General features: G+C 29.7%; 3 protein-coding genes across 3 annotated transcripts; 1 reads left to right on the plus strand and 2 right to left on the minus strand.

Annotated features, from left to right (window-relative positions):
• Positions 1 to 769: 769 nt before the first annotated feature.
• Positions 770 to 3,207, minus strand: LOC100161695 (zinc finger protein 69 homolog). The gene is made up of 4 exons (XM_001949507.5): positions 2,781 to 3,207; positions 2,540 to 2,677; positions 2,216 to 2,473; positions 770 to 1,846 (listed from the first exon to the last, which is right to left on the minus strand). Exons 1-4 carry the CDS (start codon positions 2,979 to 2,981, stop codon positions 1,265 to 1,267), a joined length of 1,179 nt encoding a protein of 392 aa, XP_001949542.2. The 5' UTR covers positions 2,982 to 3,207; the 3' UTR covers positions 770 to 1,264.
• A 409-nt stretch (positions 3,208 to 3,616) lies between these two features.
• On the plus strand, positions 3,617 to 11,560 carry LOC100167820 (serine/threonine-protein kinase GE16371). The gene is made up of 4 exons (XM_001951330.4): positions 3,617 to 3,837; positions 7,856 to 8,073; positions 8,305 to 9,058; positions 10,404 to 11,560. Exons 2-4 carry the CDS (start codon positions 7,893 to 7,895, stop codon positions 11,197 to 11,199), a joined length of 1,731 nt encoding a protein of 576 aa, XP_001951365.1. The 5' UTR covers positions 3,617 to 3,837; positions 7,856 to 7,892; the 3' UTR covers positions 11,200 to 11,560.
• Positions 11,561 to 15,036: 3,476 nt separating this feature from the next.
• LOC100163759 (lysosomal Pro-X carboxypeptidase) lies at positions 15,037 to 25,260 on the minus strand. Its single transcript, XM_001949476.5, has 8 exons — positions 24,940 to 25,260; positions 23,225 to 23,365; positions 21,667 to 21,956; positions 20,765 to 20,922; positions 20,021 to 20,193; positions 18,193 to 18,354; positions 17,362 to 17,552; positions 15,037 to 15,499 (listed from the first exon to the last, which is right to left on the minus strand). Exons 1-8 carry the CDS (start codon positions 25,027 to 25,029, stop codon positions 15,295 to 15,297), a joined length of 1,410 nt encoding a protein of 469 aa, XP_001949511.1. The 5' UTR covers positions 25,030 to 25,260; the 3' UTR covers positions 15,037 to 15,294.
• Between the last annotated feature and the right edge of the window lie 523 nt (positions 25,261 to 25,783).

Genomic DNA, 25,783 nt, shown 5'->3' on the forward strand with positions numbered 1-25,783 from the left:
TATATGATGAATTATAAGCTAGGTTCAAGTGACATAAATTCAAATGTATCTTTGCGGAGAGAGGATCAAGCAATTACTAAACAATATTTTTAAAACGAGCACACATTATAAAACAAATATTCTTTTCTGTGTTCAAAATCTAAAAGGTTAATGAGGATCTATCTCCCATATTTTCCGTGAGTAGGCACCTTAGGGGGTAACAATTTTTTTTTACCAGGGCTTATTAGGGGGTGCCAATTTTTTTATGCACCGCAAATGTCTAGATGCAGCACTGCCTGCACCTATATCTAGAACTTTTTTTCCACCATAAGACATACATGTCTAGTCGTTACAACGGTTTTAAGCTGCTGAGTATTTGAGGAATTTACTACTGTGCAGCGGTTATCCAATGACTTCTGCAGTATAGAAATTAAAAACTAACATAATATTATTATCTAATTTTTACTACCTAGTAGAAACTTACATAATATGAATGGTTTTATCTTGTGTTCAGTTTATAGGAACTTACATAATATGACAATATTTTATATGATGTATGGTATTAACTAACATGTCCCGTGTAAGAACTTATAATATATTATGCCACATTACCACTTACATAAGAATACTAGACAAAAAAAACAAAATATTATAATATATTATTGAGTATACATTTTACTTAAGGAATTTTGAGTAGGTAACCATTAAAGCACATTATTAAACTTACCATTTTCTAGATAATAACTTTGTTAACAATAATTTATTTTTATATAATTAAATAAAAAGTTTAGTTTCGTCTTATATATTATTTATTTTTAAAAATGTAATAAATATATTTTAACACAAGTACAAAATATTAGTGATGACGACCAGTACAGTTGTTCTCAGCAGTTTTGATGACTGATAACAAATATATTTACAATTTTTTTTTTATATAAAAATCCAATTATTACATTCAAACATATTTTTTTTCAATAATGTATTTGTTAAATACTTAAATATGATTAAATGAAAAACCACATTAAAACATGCTAAATATATAAAGAAAAGCATTCGATCTGAACCAAACGTTCAGCTAGAATAAAATAAAAATTCACATAACTAATGATTAAAACATTGTGAAAATGCATTAAGTATTGAAAATAACAGATGCATATTGTTTATAATAATTAGATTCATAAAATCAACAGACACTTCATAGTCAAGGATAATTTAAGGATAAAGACTTAAATTAATAATAAAGTATCATATTAAGTATAACAACAATTACAATAATATGTGTTTGTCAGTCTCTAATTATATTATATTTAATTTTGGAAGAATTTTGAGAGATGTGCATTCTTTCATGGTTGGCTACAGCTGAAGCACTTTTCAGTTCCATCCCACAATAGCTGCACTGGAAATTCACTGAACCTTTCGTTTTAGTATGATAGAAATTAAAATGTACTTTTGCCCTGTCTTCCATCAGAAACATTTTGCTGCACACGCCACACCTATACTTTTTTGGTAAATCATCGTGTTGTATTTCGTCATGGTCTAACAAATCACAGAACCTCGAGAAAGTCTTATTGCATAAGTGGCATATGTAAGGTGACCTCTTTGATGTCCTCAAAGTTGGGGTCTCTGATAATCCCTTATCTTTTTTGGTCGGATGTGTTAGCTTTACATGCTCTTGTAGGTCAGAGACAGTTAGAAATATTTTGTTGCATTTGTTACATTCGGTTTTTTTATTCAAATCACGGTGTCTGGCTACTGAATGCTCTTTTAAGTGTATAAATTCGTCAAATTGTGCACTACAATAATAACATTGAAATTTTTCATCCATATCGTCAATGGTTTGCTTAATTTTAGATTCACCATAGTTCATCTGAAAAAAAAATAAAATTAATAATATTTTGCCTTTTATAAAAACAATTTTTTCATTAAAATAATACTACAGAAATGAGTTGGCGTGACGCGGTGGTTGCAATCAACCAAAAAACATGATCAGAAAGTAGCACCGGCCGATGCCATTAGTTCCCTGATGGATGACACCCAGTTTCTTATATATTAAAATTCACAATTCTTAATAAAAATGTATCATTTTGTAATAGGTACACTTGATTCTACATTTATAACAGAGTATGACATTATAAATGTAATTATTGTGAATAATATAATTTAGGATTCACAACAATATGGTAGGTTAGTTTAAGCAAAACTTTTCAAGACAATAACTTTATGGATTATATTTTACCTTTAGAGATGGAGGTTTGTTGTGGAATACCTCCAAATATTCATCACACTGGATAAAGTCATCATCAACAAATGTTGACTGAATGTCCATGGATTCATCTCTTTCAAGTTTAAAATTTGAATCTACAATATCTTGGTGAACTTCACTGACATGTATTGACAGCTCGTATTCACTAGGAAAAAGATTGTCGCAAGATATACAGCAATGGTAATCCACTTCATCAACGAGGTCTATTATATCATTTGTGGTTGACACTGGCTAGAAATCAAATAGTATGTCAATTGTAGTTCTAGATACATTTAGGGAAGACATTTACAGACGTACCTCTCTCTCGACAAAATCAGAGTTGGAATCGATTTCCTTTAACGCCTCTTCGCTCTGTTTTTTGAACATCACCCAATCTTGTACGCGGTCATAGCACTCGTTGCATATGTGTTTCGGGCCGATAGAATCCTTGGTGATCTGCAATAAAACAAGACGCACAATCAAGGAAAGAAAAAGAAAAAGAGTAAGAATAAAAATGACAAAAGGTATCAAATGATCAATACCTCTAGCCACTGAATACCTTGATTTGAAGACAGCTCATCACGTCTCTGGCCAAGTCTGGGTCGGAATCCATGAAAATTGGGAACGATGACTGTGTGACACGCAAACAGAATCTGCAGAACAACAAATCCTCGCTGTCGGTGTCCATATCACGGTGGGCGAGGAAGAATTCGTCACCACTCAACGTGTGAAAAACAATTGAACTACTCGATACCGTCATAACACGTCGACGATCATTGTCGTTAGTTAAAACTTCGCAATATAAAAATGAGAGACTCTCCTGTTCTAGATCGAAGGCAGCTGCAGTGATAAACAGAGTGTCAAAGTAGAATGTAATTATGAAATATTATATTATATTTATTAGGTAGACAATAATGAATTTTATCGTCGTTGACCGTTGTCGAGCGGTCTTTATCAGACGTCTGACCATGGGGCATTCATGGCCATCGGGCCGTGGTGTGTTATCAATGAAAAATGTCTAAAGGCGGGGCTAAGTCAAATCCACGGCCACTAAAGATAGTGAATCAATTTGTTGGTCAACTATAATTAAAAAGTCGGTGAGATCCACTACGTCTTGTTTGGACTTCGGTGGGTGATGTATTCTTGGACATAGCTCATACTTTGATGTTATTCACATTTCTGATTTCTATCAGGGTACTTCTGAGTAATTAGTATTGACTATTGAGTATACAAAATTATAACATTATACAATAGTAGTTTATTTCTAAAATGGTGATAACCTATAGTTCCCTTGAGTTGGCACAACCGACGTGTCGTTGTTGGCAACACCGGACTTATCTCGCCGCTTATCGTATCTATTCTGTACCTTATCGTTTTTTTTTTCACCCATCATTATTATTATTATTATTATTATTTTTATTATTTTTATTTTCATTTCTCATTCGTATTTCTTTTCCCGCTGCGTTCACGCGGAAAGTCTTCGGAGGTCCAAAGTCTTAGCTCCAAAGTCGTTTACCGGCCGCTCTATATTTAGCAACTTTGGTCTCCGGATGACAGCCGTCTCTGTTCGATAAAAGACTTCGGAGACAACACCGTCACATACTCAATGATTTCATGTAAGTGGACACATTTATTTTGTACGACTAACACCTAGACGTCGGCACTAGCCGCTAAACCATATTCCTTTTGGTTGACATACAATATTGTGCTATGCGTAACGATAGGTCACGTTGTCACTGGGCTCACTGCTACTAGTGTGATTTTTTTTTTAAAATTATTTCCTGTTACTGTCAAAAGACATTAACGATAATGTTGCACCTATTTCCTAGTAAAATCTTTTTTTAATTCTCACCTACCTATCTATGTTTAATCTAATTACTATCAGTACACCACCATGTTCATAAAAACTTTTAATGTCCACCTAAAGGTATTTTTTTGTGCATAAGATCTTTTTGGCACTCCTTCATTTTAGGTACCTAACCTTCTAAACAACACTGGCAAAGTATGTACTTATCTTGTTACTGTCTGCCAACAACCACATTTTTTTCCTTACAAAGGTGTTAAAATATAAACAACATATAATGTACATTTTTTTCTTGCTTGACTTTTATAAGTTTGTGATATGCTTGACATGTATATTATTAGACTATTCCTGAAAATTAAATGCTTGACGACCCAACTACACCTGTTTTAGAACTACAATTATTCTCAGAACAACTATTTAATAATTTATTTATTTTGTGTGACTCAAAATATTAATATTAATTTGGATAAACCTACCTACCTAGTTGAACAGTTTTAAGTATTTGAATATATATGTTGATATGTGTTAATAAACCACTGATTTGATTAATCGTAAAATAGAAAAGTTTTTTGTAAAATACCTTCTGATAAAATATGTAGACATGTGTTAAATAATGTTGATAAGATTGTGTTAGGTGAATGTATAGTAACACAAATAAAGTACTGAGGTTATACTTCAACATTATTATTAGATTAGCTACCTATGTTTTAAGTTGAAAAATTGTTTTCATAAAACCCATTCTTTAAGTTAAATTTTAATTACCTATGAATCTAGTTATAGTTGTTAGATCCATCTGTTGAGTTAAGTTTAGATAACTCGAAGTTCAAGGGAAATAAAATTAAATTTCACTTGAAAATATAGATTGTAAATAAACTTTTATAAATAAAAAAAAAAAAAAAAAAAACTTGAAAATGTTTTGAATTATGAAAGTTTTGTAATTATCTTGACGGCTGTAATAATGCTTACCTATTGAAATGTTTTTAATTATAAAACTATTTATTATACTTTTTATATTTCAATCTCTAGGTATTCAAATAGTATTCCTTGAAAACTTATCTTGTTAGCTTAAGTGTAAATAGTCAAAAAACGTTTTAATGAATAAACCATCCTTCCTAAAAAGTAAATAACTTCCAAACAAAAAAAAAACATTTGAAGTTTTGCCAATCATCACTCAATCATATTTTGTATCTTTGTTGTATGTAAGTAATATTGTATTAATTGTATGCAAAATTATTACATCATTATAGCCTATGAGTATTCTATTTTGATAAAGTTATTAATTTTTTTTAACCTTGTCATCTATAATAAATCGTTTTAACATTTTGAACTATACTCAATCATGTAAACTTAAATAATAGGTACTGAAACATCTCTCCTATTTTGGTAATGATTGAAATGTCAACATTTGTATACCTACATAATTCCATATGTTAACTATTATTTTCAACAACCTTGATAATCTAAACTATATTATTATTTAACTGTTCAATTATCTTAAGCCATTGAATATCACATTATGTAAAGTGTAAGTTAGGTAGTCAAATGCTTATCTATTATTATTATTTATTACAAAATATATCAGCATTAGACTCAGTTCAAAGGTAAATGCTATTATCTTTTATTAAAATAGCAAATATTATAACCTATTGTAACATAAAACATGTTGCACTGAGCTGAAATTCTAGTATTGTTATATTATCAATATATTTTATTTATTTATATTTAATGTTTAAAATTGACCAATTATACATTTTATCCTACCATAAATAAAAACAGTTTTTTGCGTAGAATTTATTTATATTATTCCTATCTAGTACTTATCTATATTATATTACATATTATGTATGTATTTTTTGTTTTTATCATATAATTATTAACAGTTAAGTGATTTACCTACACCTAACTGTACATACATAAAAACCATGAATGAGAGCACAATTTTGTATATATACCTATTAAGAATTTCTTTTTATACGTTTTACTTTAATTTGTATAATTTGTAGGTTGTTATTATAGGTACTTATTAAAATTAATTGTTTAAAAAACATATGCTACCTATGTCTTATAAATTATATTAACAGTCAATTACTCTCATTATTAATGGTGTCTTAAGTCACAATTATTACTTTTATATAATGAACCTCATTTTTATTTTTAAATGCTAAGCATTATTACATTAAAAGTTCCTTTAAATCAATGTTATTTCTATTTAATAATACATTTTAAATTAAAATTGGCACAATCAAGATTAATAAACGATTGGTAATTTTATATTTTTATTTCTTTTTAGAACCTGAGTGTTATAAATCAAATATTTTCAATATCCACAGTTTAGTATAGTAATTATTATTTTAGCTACTGTACTTATAGTATAATTTTAATTATATTGAATTATTACTTGTGAAATGTGTTATATGTATTTATATTGTTTTATATCAATGATCTGAGACTGGTACCTTCAGGTTTTCGATTTCTGTTCCTGTTCTTCATTATTTCAGTATGGGGTTCTCGTTCCGGTTCAGGGTTTTGGAAATTTAATTTAATGGTTCTGATTTTACAGCTATAAACAAAAGTAATAATAGTTTTCAAAAACACCTAAGCATTTCTTACTCGATTTCTTATAGCCAACTTCAGCACAGCCAAAGGAGGTAAACACAAAAAAATCAATGTAAAACCAGATTTATTTTAAAATATGGGTTCGGTTGTTTGAAATTATTTAGTTTCAGTTCGGTTCCAGTCCTTGGTTTTAATTATGTATTTTCAGTTTTATTCTTTAATTTATGTACTTCAACTAAATAATTATAATGAACAACTAAAAATATTACAGTATTTTTTACATTCAATTATTTTTAATCTTAATCATAAATCCTGTGGACTAAATTCTTTTATTTGCAATTTGAAAATAGTATTTTAGATTATTCAAAGATGTTATGATGTAAATGTACTATTGATCTAATTTCAACACTATTTTTTCATGTTATAAATGAATTAAATATCCTTTAATCAAAACATACATTTTTGTATTAGGTAATCAAAACAGTTTTAATTTTTAAATATGCTATTGATAATTTGTTTATATACACATGTGTTTTTTATAAACATGCAAATACCCCAATCATATTAATAACATAGATATTTTATCTTCATTGTGCATTGACAGCAGTTTCCCACATATTTAAACTAAACATGAGGACATTTGAAACAAGTACATTTATTACTAAAAATTAAAAACTATTGTAAACATAACATACACTATTATTGCATAATTACATATTATATCAGACGTGCCCAACCTTTTTCAACTTGCAAGCCACATTGAAATGTATATTTATAATATGAGTTGTATATACCAGTTAATTTTGATAAAATATACAATTGGTATATTATTATCTTTGACCACTAATCAAATTAAAACTAAAAATTGTAACATATATTATAATTCTTAAAAGCTAATTAAAATACAATTTTTTTTTTTATTTATACCTATAAAAACTTCTAATTTTATAAAATAATCACAGTCCAGTTGTAATACTTTCGCAGGTTGAGCACTCCTATTTTACATAGTTAATAGCAATATCATAACATTTTTTTCTAATTTTTTCATGAATATTAAATATTTTAGATTATTTACAATACATTTACAATTAGTTTGTAAAAAAAAAAAATTCTTTCTCGGTACACCTGCTAAAACAATAATAATAATTTGAGTTAGTACACCTAATTACTGCAAATAGTTAAATCTTTCATATATATATATATTATAAACTGAATTAAAATTCAAAATATTAACTTATTTTAAATAAATATTAACTTAGATATTTCTATTTTAGGTGAGGACGATAATATGAGTATGAATACAACATCATAATGGTTGAAGAACAATGTATAAAAAGTAATAAATCAATAAAAATGCAAGCTGTGGCCCTCAGGACATCAAGATCAATCTCAAATGAGGAATGCACAACCAGACAAAAATCTGATGTTGGAAGAGCAGCACGTAAAGCTAAACGTATACGTTTCCTTGTTAATGGTGATCGATTTTGTAAAGGTAATAATTAAAATTAATATTTTCACATAACTAAAAATATGATTTCTAAAAAAGAAAAAAATTCTCATATATAAATATGGTAATTTATTAAGCATCACTGAAGTACTGTTATATCAGTATTTAGTGGTATAGTAATACATATTTTTACTTACCATTTTAATTATTTGGTATTTAAAATTATTTTAATAAATAATTTATTATCATTAATATAATTATTTCTGTTTGTTTTAGGTGTTGTAGTAGCAGTAACTCATGAGCGATATCGATCATTTGACAGTCTATTGGCAGAATTATCAAACATGCTATCAGAGAACAAGCACCTACCTAGTGGTGTACGAGCATTATTTTCCATAGATGGTCATAAAGTATCTCAACTAGATGATCTCGAAGATGGAAAATTTTATATTTGTTCTGGAGGCAATAACGCCATAAAAAAAATAGACTATGCCGCCCTGAACAATGTAAAACCATCTCGGTCTTTGACCAAACTACAATCCACCCATACAGTTTTAAGCAGCCCAAGTAAACAACCATATCTTAATATAAGGCCTAAAATTATATTTGTGGTGAGAAGTGGTACCCGGCCTAGAAAAATTATCAGAATGTTATTGAACAAACGCAATTCTCCTTCATTTGAACACATTCTTACACTAATAACAGAATCAATAAAATTAGATACTGGTGCCGTCCGTAAGGTATATGTGTCATCTGGATGTCAAATAACACAACTAGAACAATTTTTTGAACCAGATGATTTGTTCTTTGTTTACGGTTCTGAACGAATATCTCAAGATGATTTGAAATTAGACTTTGAAGAAATGAAAACCGTACAATCCCACAAACGTGGACTGAGAAGACCAGCCAATGAACTGAAAAATGGCACACATTGTATGGACGAAAGTGGTAAAAGAGTACCTCAGTTACCAAAAACCACTAAAGCGAATCGGAGTATAACCAGTTCTATACCTACCAAAGTTCTAAACAGGTATATGATTTTAACAAGTAAATTGTGAGTGGGGTAATTATAAACAATTAGGGAAAATGTGAACACAATGAAATTGCTATTATTATTTTTTTTTTTTTTTTTTAATTTTCTGATTCTATAACAGCTATTAAACAAGAAATTAAAACATCCAATAACAGTTATTTTTTATATACTAATAATTGTATTTACACTGCCCCCTAATGTTTATATAACCCCAGTTCACTCTACTGTTATTTAATAGTACATTTTATTTTATACTATTTCATTGAATTTTTTCAACACAAACTTTTGTTGAAATAAAATACACCAATTTTGTTGATGAATTTACAGATTGATTCTAAATGTTACAGTCAATGACTTCTCATAGTAATTTAATTTTTATATAATATCATTGTTAACTATAAAAGCTTATTTTGTTGGGAAATAATTTTTTAATAATTGAAATTTTAACTAGGATTTTTAAATTTTCACCCGTTATAACATCAATGCCCTTGTTTGGTGATAAATTAAATTTTTAAATAATGATTTATTACTTGATTTTATTATTAGTCTTAATATACAGAGCTCTTCTTATGACACTTAAAATTACATAACAAAATATATCACTTCTTCAAGTCTATTGGTAGATTCTGTAACTAAAATAACCAATATTGTATTTATTCTTTTATTGCTGCAGTGTATTTTTCATAGCTTTTCTTAATTTTTGATAAATAATAAAAAATATAACGTTTTAGATAATTAGTTAATATTAATAATATAATCCAATAAACAAAAAAATAAATAGGATTAAATATAATACATAAAATATTTAATATGTAATAAATATAGTATTTGAAGATACTGAAAAAACATATATATTGCTCTTGACAAATTCTATAACTACAAGCAGGAATACAATTTATGATTATTACCATTAATTACAAATACTGTCAGTATTTATAAATCATAATTTATGGTAGCAGTATTTAATATGAACACCATTCAAAAGTTCAATCATAAAAATAATGTAATACCTACGGACAAAAATGTACTAAAATAAGTAATAACTAAAATTACTAGTCAATTTACAACTAAAATGTTTAACCCTGAATTAAAAATCTTTATTTGTATTTATTTGATCCAATAATGTTGTTCAATTAATGAACAACATCTATAATATTGTCATCACATCAACATAATTTTCCGAACTACAGTATTTTACTGTAACATATACATTTTCAAAAAGTTTTTAATTGTATGTATACCAAACTACTTATTGTTTACTAAATATTAATTATGTTACAAACTTACAAATAGATTACAAATATTTTATATTAACATTAATATTATTTATTTTCATGAATAGGTATACTATTGGTGATCGACTTGGTGATGGTAATTTTGCTGTGGTTTATCGGTGTTTTGACAAACGAACTAATTCTGAATATGCTTTGAAAGTAATTAAAAAAATAGAAGTCCCTCAAATGAGTCAAATGATTGAAAATGAGCTTTCAATATTGAAAAGTATAAGCCATCCAAATATTATCAATTTAATATCTGATCTAGTGACGAACACTGATGTATATCTCATCACAGAATTAGTTAGTGGTGGTGACCTGTTTGAAGCCATTGCCAGATGCACAGACTTCTCTGAGCGTGATATTCGATTAATGACAAGAAATTTGGCTTCAGCTTTAGCATACCTCCATGGATTAGACATTGTACATCGAGATGTGAAACCAGAAAATCTTCTAGTTGAATATGATATAAATGGTCATGTATTGCACTTAAAACTGGCAGATTTTGGCTTGTCTCAAAAAGTCAACGAACCCCTATACATGGTGTGTGGTACTCCTACTTACGTATCCCCTGAAATTCTTACTCAAGATGGTTATGGCGTGAAAATTGATATTTGGGCTGCTGGAGTGATACTATATATACTTTTGTGTGGATTTCCACCATTTGTCAGTGAAAACAACATTCAAGAAGATTTATTCAATGACATACTTAGCGGGACATATGGTTTCCCAGAACCTTATTGGGATAATGTGTCTGAAGAAGCCAAAGATTTGGTTTGCTCAATGTTACAATCCAATCCAAGTTTGAGATTTTCTGCTGAAGATGTTCTCGATCATCCATGGTGCGATGAATTTGAATTGTGATGAATACTTCCAAACATTTGTTTTTTTGTTGCCATTATATGTAACTGGCTAATTAAAATTATTATTGTTCCATTATGATAATAATAAAATGCAATTAGACTTGTGTAACTGTTTCAATTTTTGAATTATTATTATAATATTTAATGCATAATTATTTTATTTTATTTTGTTTAGTGATCTAGCATTAAGCAATTTTAAGGCAATGTATTTAGACATTGATCAACTATTTATATGTATTAATTAATAATGTGTAAATGAAGCCAAAATAATTAGACTCTTCCTATTTGGTATTACAATTAAAAATTAAAGTGATACTATTATAATTATTTCCTTTTTTTTAATAAATAACATATATGCTGAATTCTAGTTTACGAAACTATTGTTTTTATTTGTTACTGGTCTGAGACCTTTATTACTAAGTATAATATTGTATATTGTATATATTATAATTTTATATTGGTATTAATTACTATTAATTATTATTTATTATAGTAATTTATTTAACTATTATTAATATGGTTTTCAAGCCTAAATTGGACATACGAGTACCTAGGTAATATATATTCTTTTCCTCACAAAATAATTTGCAAACTTTTGTGATTTCTAACGCTTGTAAAAAAAATGTTATCAACATCTATAGAAAAAAACTTTTAAAAAAGGGATAGTGCCAAAGTGGGTAACCATCACATTGCTGTACAATAGAAGCCAAGCCGTCAAGTGTACTTTACAAATTAGTACTTAAGTAGGTAGGTCGTAGGTGACTGTAATGGATGTATTAAATTTGAATTCAATGATAAATCATTGCATACGAAAAGCTATTCTTGGCGGAGACCATCTGTCAGCTTGTAAATAGTATATTTATATTGCTACTATAATAATTTATTTTACTAATAGTAATATTATGATGTGTTGAATTAATTTTTGCCAAAAATATTGCAGCAATTGAAAATGTCAGGATAGGTATGTATAAAAAATAAATAAAAAGTTTCAAGTAGGTAACTACGTGTAACATTTTTGAATTATAACAAAATAACTTAAATCGATATTCTTCATTTAAAATTCTAAATACCTACCAATTTAATTTCGTCCAAATTTTAATTTCAAAAGTCTATAAAAAAAAATAGGGTTACCTATAATTTATTTTTTGTTTTGGAATTTACAACATATGAAAAACCTTGTATAAAATGTTCAAGGTTTTCGACCTTGCAAAAATGTATAGTAAAAATTCAAAATTTCAAATGTCCATAAACAGCACAAAAAGAATCCAAATATTTTGAAAAATATACCATGTGCTAATGATAAAAATAGGTGTGTAAAATTTTATTTATTTAGTGTATGGTTTATGATTACATGCGATAGACTTAACATAAAATAAATTGTTACAGAACAAAAAAATAAAATATATAGTAATATGAACAACAGTTAATACTATTATTTGGGCAAAAAATTCAATATAGTTTATATAGTTTAAGTGCTAGATTCTCTAGCCATTGAGTGAACGGAGGAGTTGTGAAACAATCTATTCTGGGTTCTCGATAGGAGCTAATAAGGCATTCAAAAGCAATGTGGTTGATGGTCTGCCTCTCAGTTCTACAATTATATTCTGTTCCCACAAGGAATCTGCACTTCTACCATGACTCTATTAAGACGTGTGCACAAGCCCGGATCAGGGGAACCATTTCAGTTTTTTTTTAAGGTGTGCAAACAATTAAAGAGGCCAATTTTTTCCCACCTCCAGGCCAATGGTTAAAAAAACGTTTCTAGTGTTTTCAGTTTTTCATTACAGATTCATTACAGTATCAAAAACATATTTTTATAGTTAACACATTACATTTTACCGTTCATACATTCTGTGTATATAGGTACTGTATAGTGTATAGTAAAAATATTTTTAGATAGAATAGATGCATATTATTATTATTATGTCTTTTGTCTATCAGTAACCAGGGGCGGACTGGCCCAGGGTGCTATACACCAAGTAGCACCCCGGGCCCCCGTTTGTATTTATGATCCGGGCCCCCGATTACCACAGTCGGTATACGGTATAATACTGGTATAATACGGTATTATACAAAATAAAAATAAAATAACATATTTCAACATCTCTACAAATAAACAACATGTTATTCTTAATTTTTTTTTATGTTTACTTATAAAACTAAGGGCTCTTTCCTAATTTAGGTAGGTTTGAAAAAAAATTACGGGCCCCTAATTAATTTTGCACCCCGGGCCAAAAATAGCCAGTCCGCCCCTGTCAGTAGCCACTTACCATTTACACATATTTGTGTGTGCCAGTGGATAAAGTGATACCGATATCAATTTATCAATTATCAAATTAAAGAACACAATATTATAATATTATTTATGATTATCAGTGAATAGCTGCGGTGCATGCACAATTAAAGATTGGCAAACTAAAGGCCATCTGGCAATAGTATTAATTAGGCCTAGGCCAATTGTGGACAGCAAAATTACAGGGTGTGCGAGTGCACACCCTGCCTCTTCCAAATGGCGCCCCTGGCCCGGATTAAGGCATTTTGAGGCCCAAGGGCCAAAATTTTAAATGAGGCCTCTGTACGAAAAAAAAAATATTAATGCATATTATAATGTGTTCCAGAGTGAAGTCAAATAAAAATAAAATTATGTCAAAATGTTTAAAAGTTTTGAAGATACATAAACAAATGAGTGATATGCATGGTTTTGATAAAAAAAAAGTTAATTGCCCATAACTAAAAAAATAAAAAAGTTAGATTCAATCTTTAAAGGGTATTTATTCATCATTTTTGGTATACTTTCATAGTTTTGTATGACGTTGGCCGGTCACTTCACCCTGGAACGTATTGTATATTATTCGATATTAGGAACCTGATATAATAAATATAATCTATAGATATTAGGTATATAGCAATAAATAATGAATAATGTATCACTTTATTTATAAATTATAATTTACAAGTTTTTTTCCTAGCTTAATTAATTATCGATTTTTTTAATAGGTGATTTATTTAGTGTACATAGGCTATAACGAAAAAAGTAATGGACAAATTAGAAGCCCCTAAATAAATTCTAAGTATCAAGGCCCGGGGGCCATGGCCCCTCCTGCCCCCCCCCCCTTAATCCGGGCTTGCGTGTGCAGTGTGTACCACAGATTGCTTGGTAATTCAAAGGCTGCAGGTATTTATTTTCTGGTGAGTGGTGATCAGTCTTGTAAAAAATACTTTTTAAAAGTATTTAAGTAATTACTCAAATAAAGTATTTAAAATACCACTCAAATACTATAAATGAGGTATATATGTATATAAGAAGTATGTGAAATAACCTTCAAATACAAAAAAAAATTCTTTTTACCTTTTAGTTTTGAAATAATTTGTTAAAATCAAAAATTTGTTTATTAAAATATGATTCGTTCAATAATCAAAATTCTGATCAGTCATGTTAGTTACACCACAACGATGAACTTTTCTCTACAGAGTTACCAATATATCAATTTAAATAGCTTTATGTATTTGGATATATCATGCCGTCATCGATCGTCGTCGACGATAAACGATGATCTCGGTTTTTTAACGCCAGGGGCGACCACGGCTTTAGATAGATAGATATATTTAGGAGACGCAGCAAATAAAGAACGCCAATGAGAAAATTCCGTGGCCGCGGCCGTGTTATCACTTTTTTTTTTATCATTTCGGCGATTTTTGAAATTTTTGAAAATTTACCTCCAAGATAAAAATATATAAAAGGGGAAAATGTTTAATTATTTATATAGGAGTTTTAGTTCAGGTCATATACAGACCGATACCACCTCAACTATAGAAGGAGACAGTTAGATAATATACATTATATTATATAAACAAAACAAAAGTTTATTATTTATAAGACTTTCAACAACAGTAATAATAATATATAGGTTAGGTTAGGTTATATTTGAAAACTTTTAACGACAGTGTATAACTCTATTATATATTAATATGTGTGCAATATAAAATAATTTTTTTAAGGATATAATTTTAGATAATAATATTCAAGTGTGTACGAAACACACATGTATTTGACATGGAATGATTAACTGTGAAGTGTGAAGCAATAGTCGTCTGTTTACTTCCGATATCTGTAATCGAAAATCCATTTTGTGATCCAGTGTTTAATGGTTTTCCTTGCGTGGATCACGGATGACGTGTCGTTGGGATTTGACGCCCTCAAATCCAAGTGATGCGCTCCATCTGGTATCAATAACGCCCTGACGGACGACGAGATACTCTTCAACACGCCGCCACCGGACCATGGGTCCAATAAACCATTGCTAAAAAAATAATTCATTATTATAGTCTCCTGACGCGTTTGTTCCGAATTACCAAATCGGTCCCCGGGACGTCTACAAGTAATAGGTACGTACGGCGATTGTTTACGATTAATTTTAACAACACAACTATATGGTAAAATTAACTTTTTTCGATTATCGTTGAAAGTTAAAACATTATTGTATATTCAACCGACGACAACAGTTTCCTTCCATTTTACATAGACTTAGGATAATAGGTATGGTTAACACGTTTGTGTTGCTAGTCAGTCAGTCAGTCAGACTAGTCAGAGGTATTACACAAGCAATAGGTAAGCTATTTATACATATATGTAAATTAATAGTAGTCTCACTCAATATCAAGTCGAAGATAATTAAAATAAAGAATAATAAAAACAAATTAATTAATGTAGTAAGTATTCATTTATGACGAACAGTTTTTACAAATTGTAAACTCGACATTTGGCAGTACCTATAGTATTACTTATTTCATTTTTTTATTTATTTTGTCCACAAATTAAATTTTCTTTTTTAGCTGATTTTCTTAACTTTAAGCATCTTTCTTTACTTGGATTTTTTTCACTCTGGACTTCTTTTTTGAAAAATAAAAATACTTGTGGGGGGGGGGAAGGGCTGAATAAATTTTGATTTAAATATCAAAATAATTTATGTAGTTCGTTCGGAAGTATATGAAAATGTTGACCACATTTTTGGTGGAAAAATGGAAAACCACAGTTATAAGATCTTAATAATATTACATATTTTTAATTTATGTGTAAGTACCTATTATTGGAACCAATTCGAACAGATATAGACAATTAGAGCTAGGTAATTTTTATTGGTAAGACGGTAACCAATTTGTACACTTTATCTGCGGTCACTGGTACCAATATTCCATGTGCATGTTCAAAAAACCACCTCAACGAAAAATGTGTAATTATTTTATACATTTATTAAGCACGTGATTAGCAAGTATTTACAGGATACATTTCACAATTTGCGCACATTCACAAAGTTTTGTAAGAGGTGGGTGACGTTGTGTCTCCAACCCCCGTACCCATATAAAAAGTTAAATTTGTTTCAATTTATCCAACGCCGATATTTTAGCACGTACTTGCACGATTCAGATATGCGGCTAGTAATTTTACCATAGACTGGCCCACGAAGACTGGCTGCCGAAAAGCTTTCTATTTTCTGGGAACTCAGATATTTAACCTAATGCCCAGTGATGTGGCCAATATGGCCGCTACCCCTTTTCAAAAATAAAAATTCCCACTGGCTCCGATATGAATATGATGCACCTAAGACTAAATATATGTATGTTATAGGTACTTAATAACACTTGTAACATAAATCTGAAATTATTTATTATTATTATGAAAAATCTTTTTTTATTTGTAAACTAATTAGATAACACTGGACCTCCACACGAATTTTTCTCTGTGAAGCCCAGTAATCTTTTTGATATTAATTTAAATAATAAAAAAAAATGATGTAGGTATTGCAAAATATTTCATTTGTGATACGAGTGGGGTCGGAGACACATGTCGCTAACCCCATCTTTACTAAACCAAATACGTGTAATTGTGAAATGTGTCATGCAGATTTTTGATAAATAATTGCGTAAAAAAATTACACAATTTTCGTTGAGGATGGGAACGACACAAACCAATTCTGTATTTACTATCTCGACAAGTATACTTTACAAATAATAATATCATGATTCAAGTAAATATATTAAATTAGATTGCATATCTATATAATTATACTGTCGCATCACTTGTCATTAATAATACCTTTTGCGCACATAATATGCAAATATACCTATATAATATAATAAGTACATCATTATCGTTAGCCGTTACCTGAATATGATGTTGGACGCAGCTTTGAGATTTTTGCCTCCGTACTGTTTTTCGACGTCATCTGTGGTCGGTATGACGTCGTATCGATTTTCGCAATACTCCGCGTAGCTTTTGAAATCCCACGGGTAGGCTTCGAATATATCGTCCTCGCCACCGTTAGTACATAATGGCATTATCATTTCTGTACAAGCCTGAAAAAACCCCATCACATGGCTGTAGAACGATGTTCACATTTTATTTCGGATTATTAAATAGTTTTATTAAACGGCAGTGTCTTTCAATCAGTACCTATATAATTGGCTGTTATGATTTATAGATGCGTATGGTATCGAGTCGTACCAAAATATATGTTAGCTAAAAGTTCATATAGGTACTACATAATTTTATATTATGTAGGTTCTTTAATATATATTATATGATATTATATATATTATAATATATTATATTATATTATTACCTCACCTAACCGATGGATAATTGCTACCAACTAATTATTATTATGTAATATTTATTTATTCTTCTTAATATAATATATTATTATGATGTGAAAAACGCCTCGATGACATTCATTTTTTCATACTAGTTTCCGGAGAAAGAGTTATTATTGATTACGAGGGTAAACAATTCTAAGACAGCTGTAGATAATAATATATATGTATATGTCTATTTTTTCCCAATAATTCGACTGTTATTGATTTTTTTATCATTTTTAAGGGTTTTATTTCTATAAACGGACATACATTATAAATAAAGCGACATTTTTGTCATATGATATATTTATTTACTCATTCAACATAATGATTACTTGTGCCCGAACAGATCTGCACTCACCTGATAATCCCATCCGTTCATCGTATTATCCGAGAACGCCGACGACAGATTCAAACAGCTTGCCGATCCGGTGTAATTGAAATACACGCTCAGCCCGTGAAACACCGACATCAACAGCGTCTTGTCGTCTTCCGTGTGATTCGTCATCGACTTGCAGACTTCCTGACGATAAACGTTAAACGTATTTGTATTATTACTCCACATCACCCTAGCCAACATCGGTTCAAGGCGGGGCACGTAAAACAATATGTGAACTCGTCGAGTTAAGTCACAAGTTAATAAGTTTTTTTTTTTGGGATCTTTATTAAGTTTGATTTAATATTAAAAAAATAATAAACTTAAAATTATTAAAAGTCAAAATTCGTCGGATTCTACTTTCTCATCAACAATAAACAAAAAATAAAATACCTTAATATAGTGATATATTTTTAAGATTATTAATGTTAGTAAAAATATCTTAGAGAACCATGTCACTATGTCGTATAAGGTAAATAAAAAACATATTATTCTAAAAGTATAATATATTCTTGAAATTAACCCGTTAGGAATCATCAATAAATATTAAGAAAAGTAGGTAGGTACTGACTACTGGAAATATTTTACTTTTAACCCCTCTAAAGTACCCAGAGGTGGATAGGTAGTATTTATGTTACAGGGAAATATTTGAAGGGGCCCCCAAACTGAAAAAAAATTTGATCACTTCACTCGCATAGATATTCAATCTAACACCTTTACCTATAAATAAAATGTTTCGTGCGAAAATGTATTTTTATTTTGGTGAGAGGCTGGGGAAACATCATATGAGGAAATACAATCTATTAAGATTACAATCTAATTTTATATACTTATAAAATTAAGTGGCGGGATAATCGTGACCATTTTTCTCAAGAGATATTAGACCGATTCAATTTATTTTTTTTTCAATACATTCTTTTCGTCGAGAAGAAAAACGTATCGCCAATTATATTCGTGTCAAGACGCCACCGGTAAGGGCTCAAACGGGGATTATGAGATTTACGATTGAAATTTTCGTTTATTAATGGTTGCTATTGGTTACAGGAGAAATATTTAGTAGAAATTAGTATTTATTTGTTATTATTCCCCATTTGGGCACACCAGGGACAAGCATGAGTAATCACAATATTTTAAGAGTTATATTTTTTTACGCGCAACGGAGTGCACGGGATCAGCTAGTTTATAATAAAAATTAATTATTATTATTATTTGTTTAATATAAAAATTGTAATCCTTCACTTGTCGTGCTATTATTAGATTGTTGAAAATAACAGTAAGTAATAATAATTTATATAAATTTAAACCATTCTTATTTGGTGAATATTTTATTATGCAAAAAAACAAAGTGTAGAGCCGAGTGGGCCCCCCAACATAAACATAGACGGGGGTCCACAGGGAAAATCCCTTTTTCCCCATGGGCCTATCCACCCCTGAAAATACCAACCAGATTCACTCCCTATACCTGAAAAGATATTGAAATTGAAAATCCAGACATTCTTAATGCTCCAAAAGGTGATGGATAACAGACTAAAAAATTTAATAAAAAATACACATTATTATAAAATCAATACATTCATCGCTCTTCTGAATCTAAAAAGCATTAATTATAAAGCGCAAATATTATATTGTATAGAACAAAAATAAGTAATTCGTCATATAACAATATGTCAATTAATTGAAATTAATATAGCTCTTCAATATAATTTTGATTTTTAATCGTTTATAAAATTAAATTTTTTGACTCGATAAGCCTTTGACATTATTCAGATTTAGCTTTACATTATTAACACACAAATACACAGTATATCAATACCTTGATAGGATTCGCCGGCAAAGGACCCAGAAAATTAGCCTCGTAAGGATAGTTAACCATGGCCAGGGCCACATACAAATCAGTAGCCCAATATTTTAGTCGTGCCACGTCGTCGGAGTCCTTTAATGGTTTACATAGTTTCCAGTTGTCCGTTAACCACGTTTTCCCAGAATCTATGAAAAACCATAGACGTGATTCGATTAATTATAATAATATTAGTGAGCAGTGAGAACTCCTGCCAAAATAATTTACACAAACATGAATATTTGTGCTCACATATCGTATATGATTCAAAACAACGCTTTAACGATTTCTGTCTTTAGTTTATAGAAAATTGTGAAAAATCGTTCTATTTAGAAATAATTATAAGTAATTTTTAATAGTAGAAGTGCATCAAGCCCGTAATTAATGTATTGTTTTCTATGTGTTTTGAAATTATGATCCGATTCCTTACATCAAATTATTATTATTTAATTCATAAATAATAGTTCAAAAGACAATAAGGGTAAAATATAATGAACAGGTTGATTTATATAATACATAATGCAGTCAGCAGGTCAACAGATTTATAATAAGTTTGAGTGAAAAAATGAGATCATAATTAGTGGTTTTAATGAGTTAAATTAAGCTACCTATATAGTTACTAAATTAGCCTATCTACTTTAAAATAAAGGAAGTGCCTAAAGCTAATAAAATTTAGATATTTTATATTGATTCAATTCGTCATATTACAAAACAATTTACCAGATTCTGTGACGTTATTGATGGCTTTCCAAGATGCTGAAATAGTCAATCCACATTCGGCACTGGCATTTCTGTAAACCGACGACGTCACTTTGTAGAAATCATTGCACGGTGTCATCCCAGTAAATTGCCATATCGGAGCTGACGAAGCTATAGCTCTAAATTTTAATGATAAAAAAAAAATTATAATATAAGAATAGAACATCACATATTCACATAGGCGTGTCCAGACCTTATCCGCAGGTCGTGCACAACAGTGGAATATCCAGGGGAGATAACTGCACCTCCCCTCCCAAAAAAAAAAATTAGATTAAGTTTTGGGAATATGACTCCCAAATTTTGAAATGAGCTTTATCATCTGATAATAATTAAATAAGTTTTACTTTTTTTATTAGGAATAAAAACAATATTCCTTTTATATCAGATAAATAAATAACTAGGTAGGTTATATGAAATTGTATTTAGTATTTAATTTTAAAATATAATTATTTTAACACACTAATAATACTTTTTACAAATGTTTATTTTTACGTGATGAAAATCAAAAAACTTAATACGAAATTACTCAAATCAGAAACTTAGATTTATAGTGTAGGTGTACTTAAGTAGGATCAAATTTCGCAGGTCATGTCTGTGCATGACAGCATTGCCCGTAGACACGCCTATGCATATTCACGTGTACTGAGTAGTATGTAATTGTAAGTGTAATTTGGAAAGAAAGTATACAAGAATATTGTAATAATATAATATCATTAACCTGTTAAATAACACAGATAAGAATTGTAGAAATTCCAAGATTACCTACTTGTGAAATTAGGTATTTTAAACTCTAAATAAATACCAACTATGTGTCTAAGTGGTTCATATTATATTTTTTTATCATTGAATACATATATACCGACCCTTCGACATAGGCAGGATACTTGATGCGGAACCAAGCGGCCAACATTCCTCCGTACGAGCCGCCGAAAGCGAATACCGGATTGGGTCGTCTGCCAACACTTAGTGCGTCGTCACGCAGATACTTTATGAGGTCTACGAAGTCAGCTATCGCTTGCTGGGAAGTCAGATAGCCCAACTTCTCTTTGTCATCGAACGAATTCACTCCGTAGGGCATGGACTCGCCATAGTAACGGTGCTCGGCGAACACTACCAATGCCTTGAATTCTCTTGATATTTCCCACATAAAGCCCTATTTTATTTTTCGTGTATATATAAATTATAAAATCTTCGTCTCTATACAGACATATAAATGTGTAACTCGAAAAACAACAACGACCTTTCGTTTTCTGTTATTATTATTATTTTTATTGTTATTAATTGATATTTTTTTGTCACATTTATATGCACAATTATTATTATTTTTGTATGTACATCGGTTATTAGTTATTTTTTTTTTAGGGTTAAGGCTTCAACTGCTAAGGTTATTAGCCTGTGGTACTGTAAAGGAGGGAACTATATAGTTTGTTTACACGTGTGTGTTGGTTTTTGGCAGAATTTTCGATTTGGGCACCCGTAGGTATCTGCCATGCCCGGGTGGGGGATGGCGGCACTTGTTCTCCGGACACCGTGACTTGCCCGAAGAAAAATGCCGCCCAGTGGCCCAGAATCGAACCAGCGACGGTAGCGCCGCAACCAACGCCTTAGACCGCTCGGACACCTCGTCCCCCTATTAGTTAGTGTATCAGCTGGGAAATGTCATCTAGAGTTTCTTGAAGTCAGATAAACAATCTTTGCTTTATGCAAAAACATAACTATCATGCAATAATGCCATTATAATATCGGGAAAATGGCTCCAAAACAATGATGAAGCTAAATTGCCTATTCAGGACGCCGTGTTACAATAATAGGTATTATCAGAAATTTATTGGAATGCGTAAAATAAATAATACAGAGTACAGTGGACACCACAGTTATCCCAATAACGGTCCCTAAAAGAGGTACAAATTCCGGAATTAAAAAGTTGAAAATCACCAAAGACACGAACTTACTAATAGTTATACTTAAATTTGATTCTCATATGAAATTAGGTGTTATATTAAACAATAAGACCAAAAATATCATTTACCATTTATCTTGATATAATTTTATAAAGTTTAAACAATAATTATATTTGCAAGATATAAATGTAAACCGCGTTATAGTCATGGACGGAACATTAGGAATGATAACGTGTGAAAGTGGGTGGAGCTTGTTACAAAAATCAGGTGATGTTAAAGCTATGTATTGTACCATCCAAACAGTACCATTTCTCTCACTCTTATGATAAAACTCAAACTATCTCTCTTAATTCGTTTAGTACGACCACACTTTCCAATTCTCATTGTTGCAAATGTTCTGTATATTTCTATAAGTCTATGATTATAGTATACATAGTAGTATAATATGCACTTCAAACCTAAAATTAACATGTACCGCCTCGTTACTTTTAAGAGTTAAATTGTTAATTAAAAAACTTACAGTATTATCGCAAAAATCTTCAATTCTTCCTTCGTTACCAGTATAAAAAAATATTGGACCTTTATTAACATCCCAATATTTGTCATTAATAAGATACTTTAATTCGAATGTATCATCATTGGTGTAACTAAAATGATCAACCTGTGGTAAAAAAAAATAAGTACATAATATTTCATATAATATATAATAATACTACATATTTTGTATTTCATTACACAACTACCTACATATTATAATAATTATATTATTGTATTATGCTGTTAATAATATTTAAAAAATTTAGATCCAACAAATTAGTTACATTAGGTACAATTTTGCTCAGTTTATTTTATTATTGTTAAAAGGTCGTTACAAAGTTAATCCATTTTAATTTTAAAAACAATCGGTTATTTTAAAATACATTCAACTATTCAAGGTTTACATTTAAGCTACTAGACTTGGGAAACCTGACTCAGATTGTCAACATATAGTGTCGTATTTTCAAAATAAAATCTTTTGTTTTTTATTATTATTATTTTTTATTACTCGTAACCCGTAAGCCATTACAATATAAATAAAATAAAATTATAACAAATTAAATTAATTGTGTATTTGTGTTCCTGAATCAATACACATTAAATAGGTACGTGATGTCGACCTTTTTTTAAAAATACGAGTGAAAATAATGTGCTAGTGTACTACAGACCAACAATTTAAACTAGAATTTATACTAATCTTACAAAGTTGAAGAGTTTGTTTGTTTGAACGCAGTAATCTTAAGAACTACTGGTTCGAGTTGAAAAATAATTTTTGTGTTAGATAGTCCATTTATAGAGAAAGCCTATAGGCTATAATATAACATCACGCTACGACCAAGAAGAACCTGGGGAGGTGCTCCAACTGGGTTGTTTCTATACTAATATTATAAGGCTGAAGAGTTTGTTTTTTGAACGCGCTAATGTCAGGAACTGATTTGTACTGGTTTGGACTTCGAATTGAAAAATTATTCTTGTGTTGGATAGTCCATTTGTCGAGAAAGGCTATATTACATCATGTTACGATCAATGGAAGCACGCGTTTCTCAAACAAGGATTTTGAGATTTACGATGGAAATGTTTGTTTATAAATGGTTCCTATTGCAGGTTATAGGAGAAATAATTAGTAGAAATAGTATTTATTTATTATTAGTTGCCATTGGAAAATCGGCGGAGTTGCACTTACTGCAGGGAGTTCCAATCAAAAGGAGTTGAAAAATCACAATTTTTTTAAGAGTTGTCATTTTTTACGAGCAACGAAGTGCGCGGGATCAGCTAGTATATTATAATATGACGTATAAGTTAAAATCCAAACAGCTATAATTCAACGAGTTTTTGACTTGAAGAGTTTATTCAAGCACCAATATTTCTGAGAAATACTTCAACAAAATAATCAATAATCAAATATGATAAGATTTCATATGAAACAACATATATAATGCAAATGCGTGATTAAATGTCAAAAACCACTTTAAATAATATTGTGTATTATTTTGTCCACTTTTATATGCAACAATAATAAGTATTAGGTTTAACGTGGTTTAAATCTTTTAATTGTTGAGTGTTCCTTGTTATCTGGAACGCCTTAAAAGCACTGAAGAATAATTATAAACAAATATTAATAATTAGGTAACTTTGGATTTTATTATTTATTATAAATTAAAATTATTATTATTATTAATTTGCCGTGTTTTTACTTACCGGTACAGTGATGTAATTAGTCGTGTAGTTATAGCCACTGGTAACGTGAAAAATAATCATCAGCAATTGTGAGCACGTAAGAATAAACATATTAAAGTTGTTAGACTTTAATTTACAACAACAACAATTTATTAACAACTACTAAACTACGTTTGGATCAAATGGAAATGGAAAATAAATGCAAATTATTCACTCATACTTGTAATAATAATTTACCTATTTGGTATATATACTCTGCCAATGTTAGCACAACGACGTATAGATGTTACTGTGTCCTAGCTGGTTGTCATCGCTAGTGATGCGTGGAACAGATACAATACCTATACATTTTAATGAGAAGTTCAGTTTTTTCGGATACTTAAAAAATAACAGATAAGATTATTCTTGACACTTTAAATTGTGTAAACATAAAAAAAAAGAAACACTTGAAAATGTGATATGCTATTTATGTTTTTCCACATACATATATTATAATTGGGCTAGCTCATTTAAATCACAACAACTATATATATATACATATTTCTTCGTGAAAGTTCGTTAAATGTAACTAAATGGTCCATTCTATAAAACTATACCTATACGCCATACGACTATACACCTATACCTATCATAATAGTATCTGCCAAAAAACCTAAATCATAAAACCCTAAAATACCTATATATTTCATATAATCGAGCAGTGACTAAGTGAGACATATTTTAATTCCTTGATGAGATATTGCAGTAAGTCTCAAGAGATTCAAATGAAAAACAAATTCAACGTATCCATATTTTGAATGTTTGATACAGAAGCGTTAACTAGCATATTATCTAATTGACAATAACATTTAAAACACGAGTGATA

The sequence above is a fragment of the Acyrthosiphon pisum genome, chromosome A3 (assembly GCF_005508785.2).
Source record: "Acyrthosiphon pisum isolate AL4f chromosome A3, pea_aphid_22Mar2018_4r6ur, whole genome shotgun sequence".
Classification (NCBI taxonomy): domain Eukaryota; kingdom Metazoa; phylum Arthropoda; class Insecta; order Hemiptera; family Aphididae; genus Acyrthosiphon; species Acyrthosiphon pisum.

Coding starts and splice junctions, on each gene's coding strand:
- LOC100161695 (XM_001949507.5), bottom strand. CDS start 2,981: ATGACGGTATCGAGTAGTTCAATTGTTTTTCACACGTTGAGTGGTGAC. Junction 2,678..2,780: donor TGAGCTGTCTTCAAATCAAG/GTATTCAGTGGC, acceptor GTTTTATTGCAG/ATCACCAAGGATTCTATCGG. Junction 1,847..2,215: donor ACAAACCTCCATCTCTAAAG/GTAAAATATAAT, acceptor TTTTTTTTTCAG/ATGAACTATGGTGAATCTAA.
- LOC100167820 (XM_001951330.4), top strand. CDS start 7,893: ATGGTTGAAGAACAATGTATAAAAAGTAATAAATCAATAAAAATGCAA. Junction 8,074..8,304: donor TGGTGATCGATTTTGTAAAG/GTAATAATTAAA, acceptor TGTTTGTTTTAG/GTGTTGTAGTAGCAGTAACT. Junction 9,059..10,403: donor CCTACCAAAGTTCTAAACAG/GTATATGATTTT, acceptor TTTCATGAATAG/GTATACTATTGGTGATCGAC.
- LOC100163759 (XM_001949476.5), bottom strand. CDS start 25,029: ATGTTTATTCTTACGTGCTCACAATTGCTGATGATTATTTTTCACGTT. Junction 23,366..24,939: donor CTAATTACATCACTGTACCG/GTAAGTAAAAAC, acceptor TTTTTACCACAG/GTTGATCATTTTAGTTACAC. Junction 21,957..23,224: donor AAGATTTTTGCGATAATACT/GTAAGTTTTTTA, acceptor AAAATAAAATAG/GGCTTTATGTGGGAAATATC.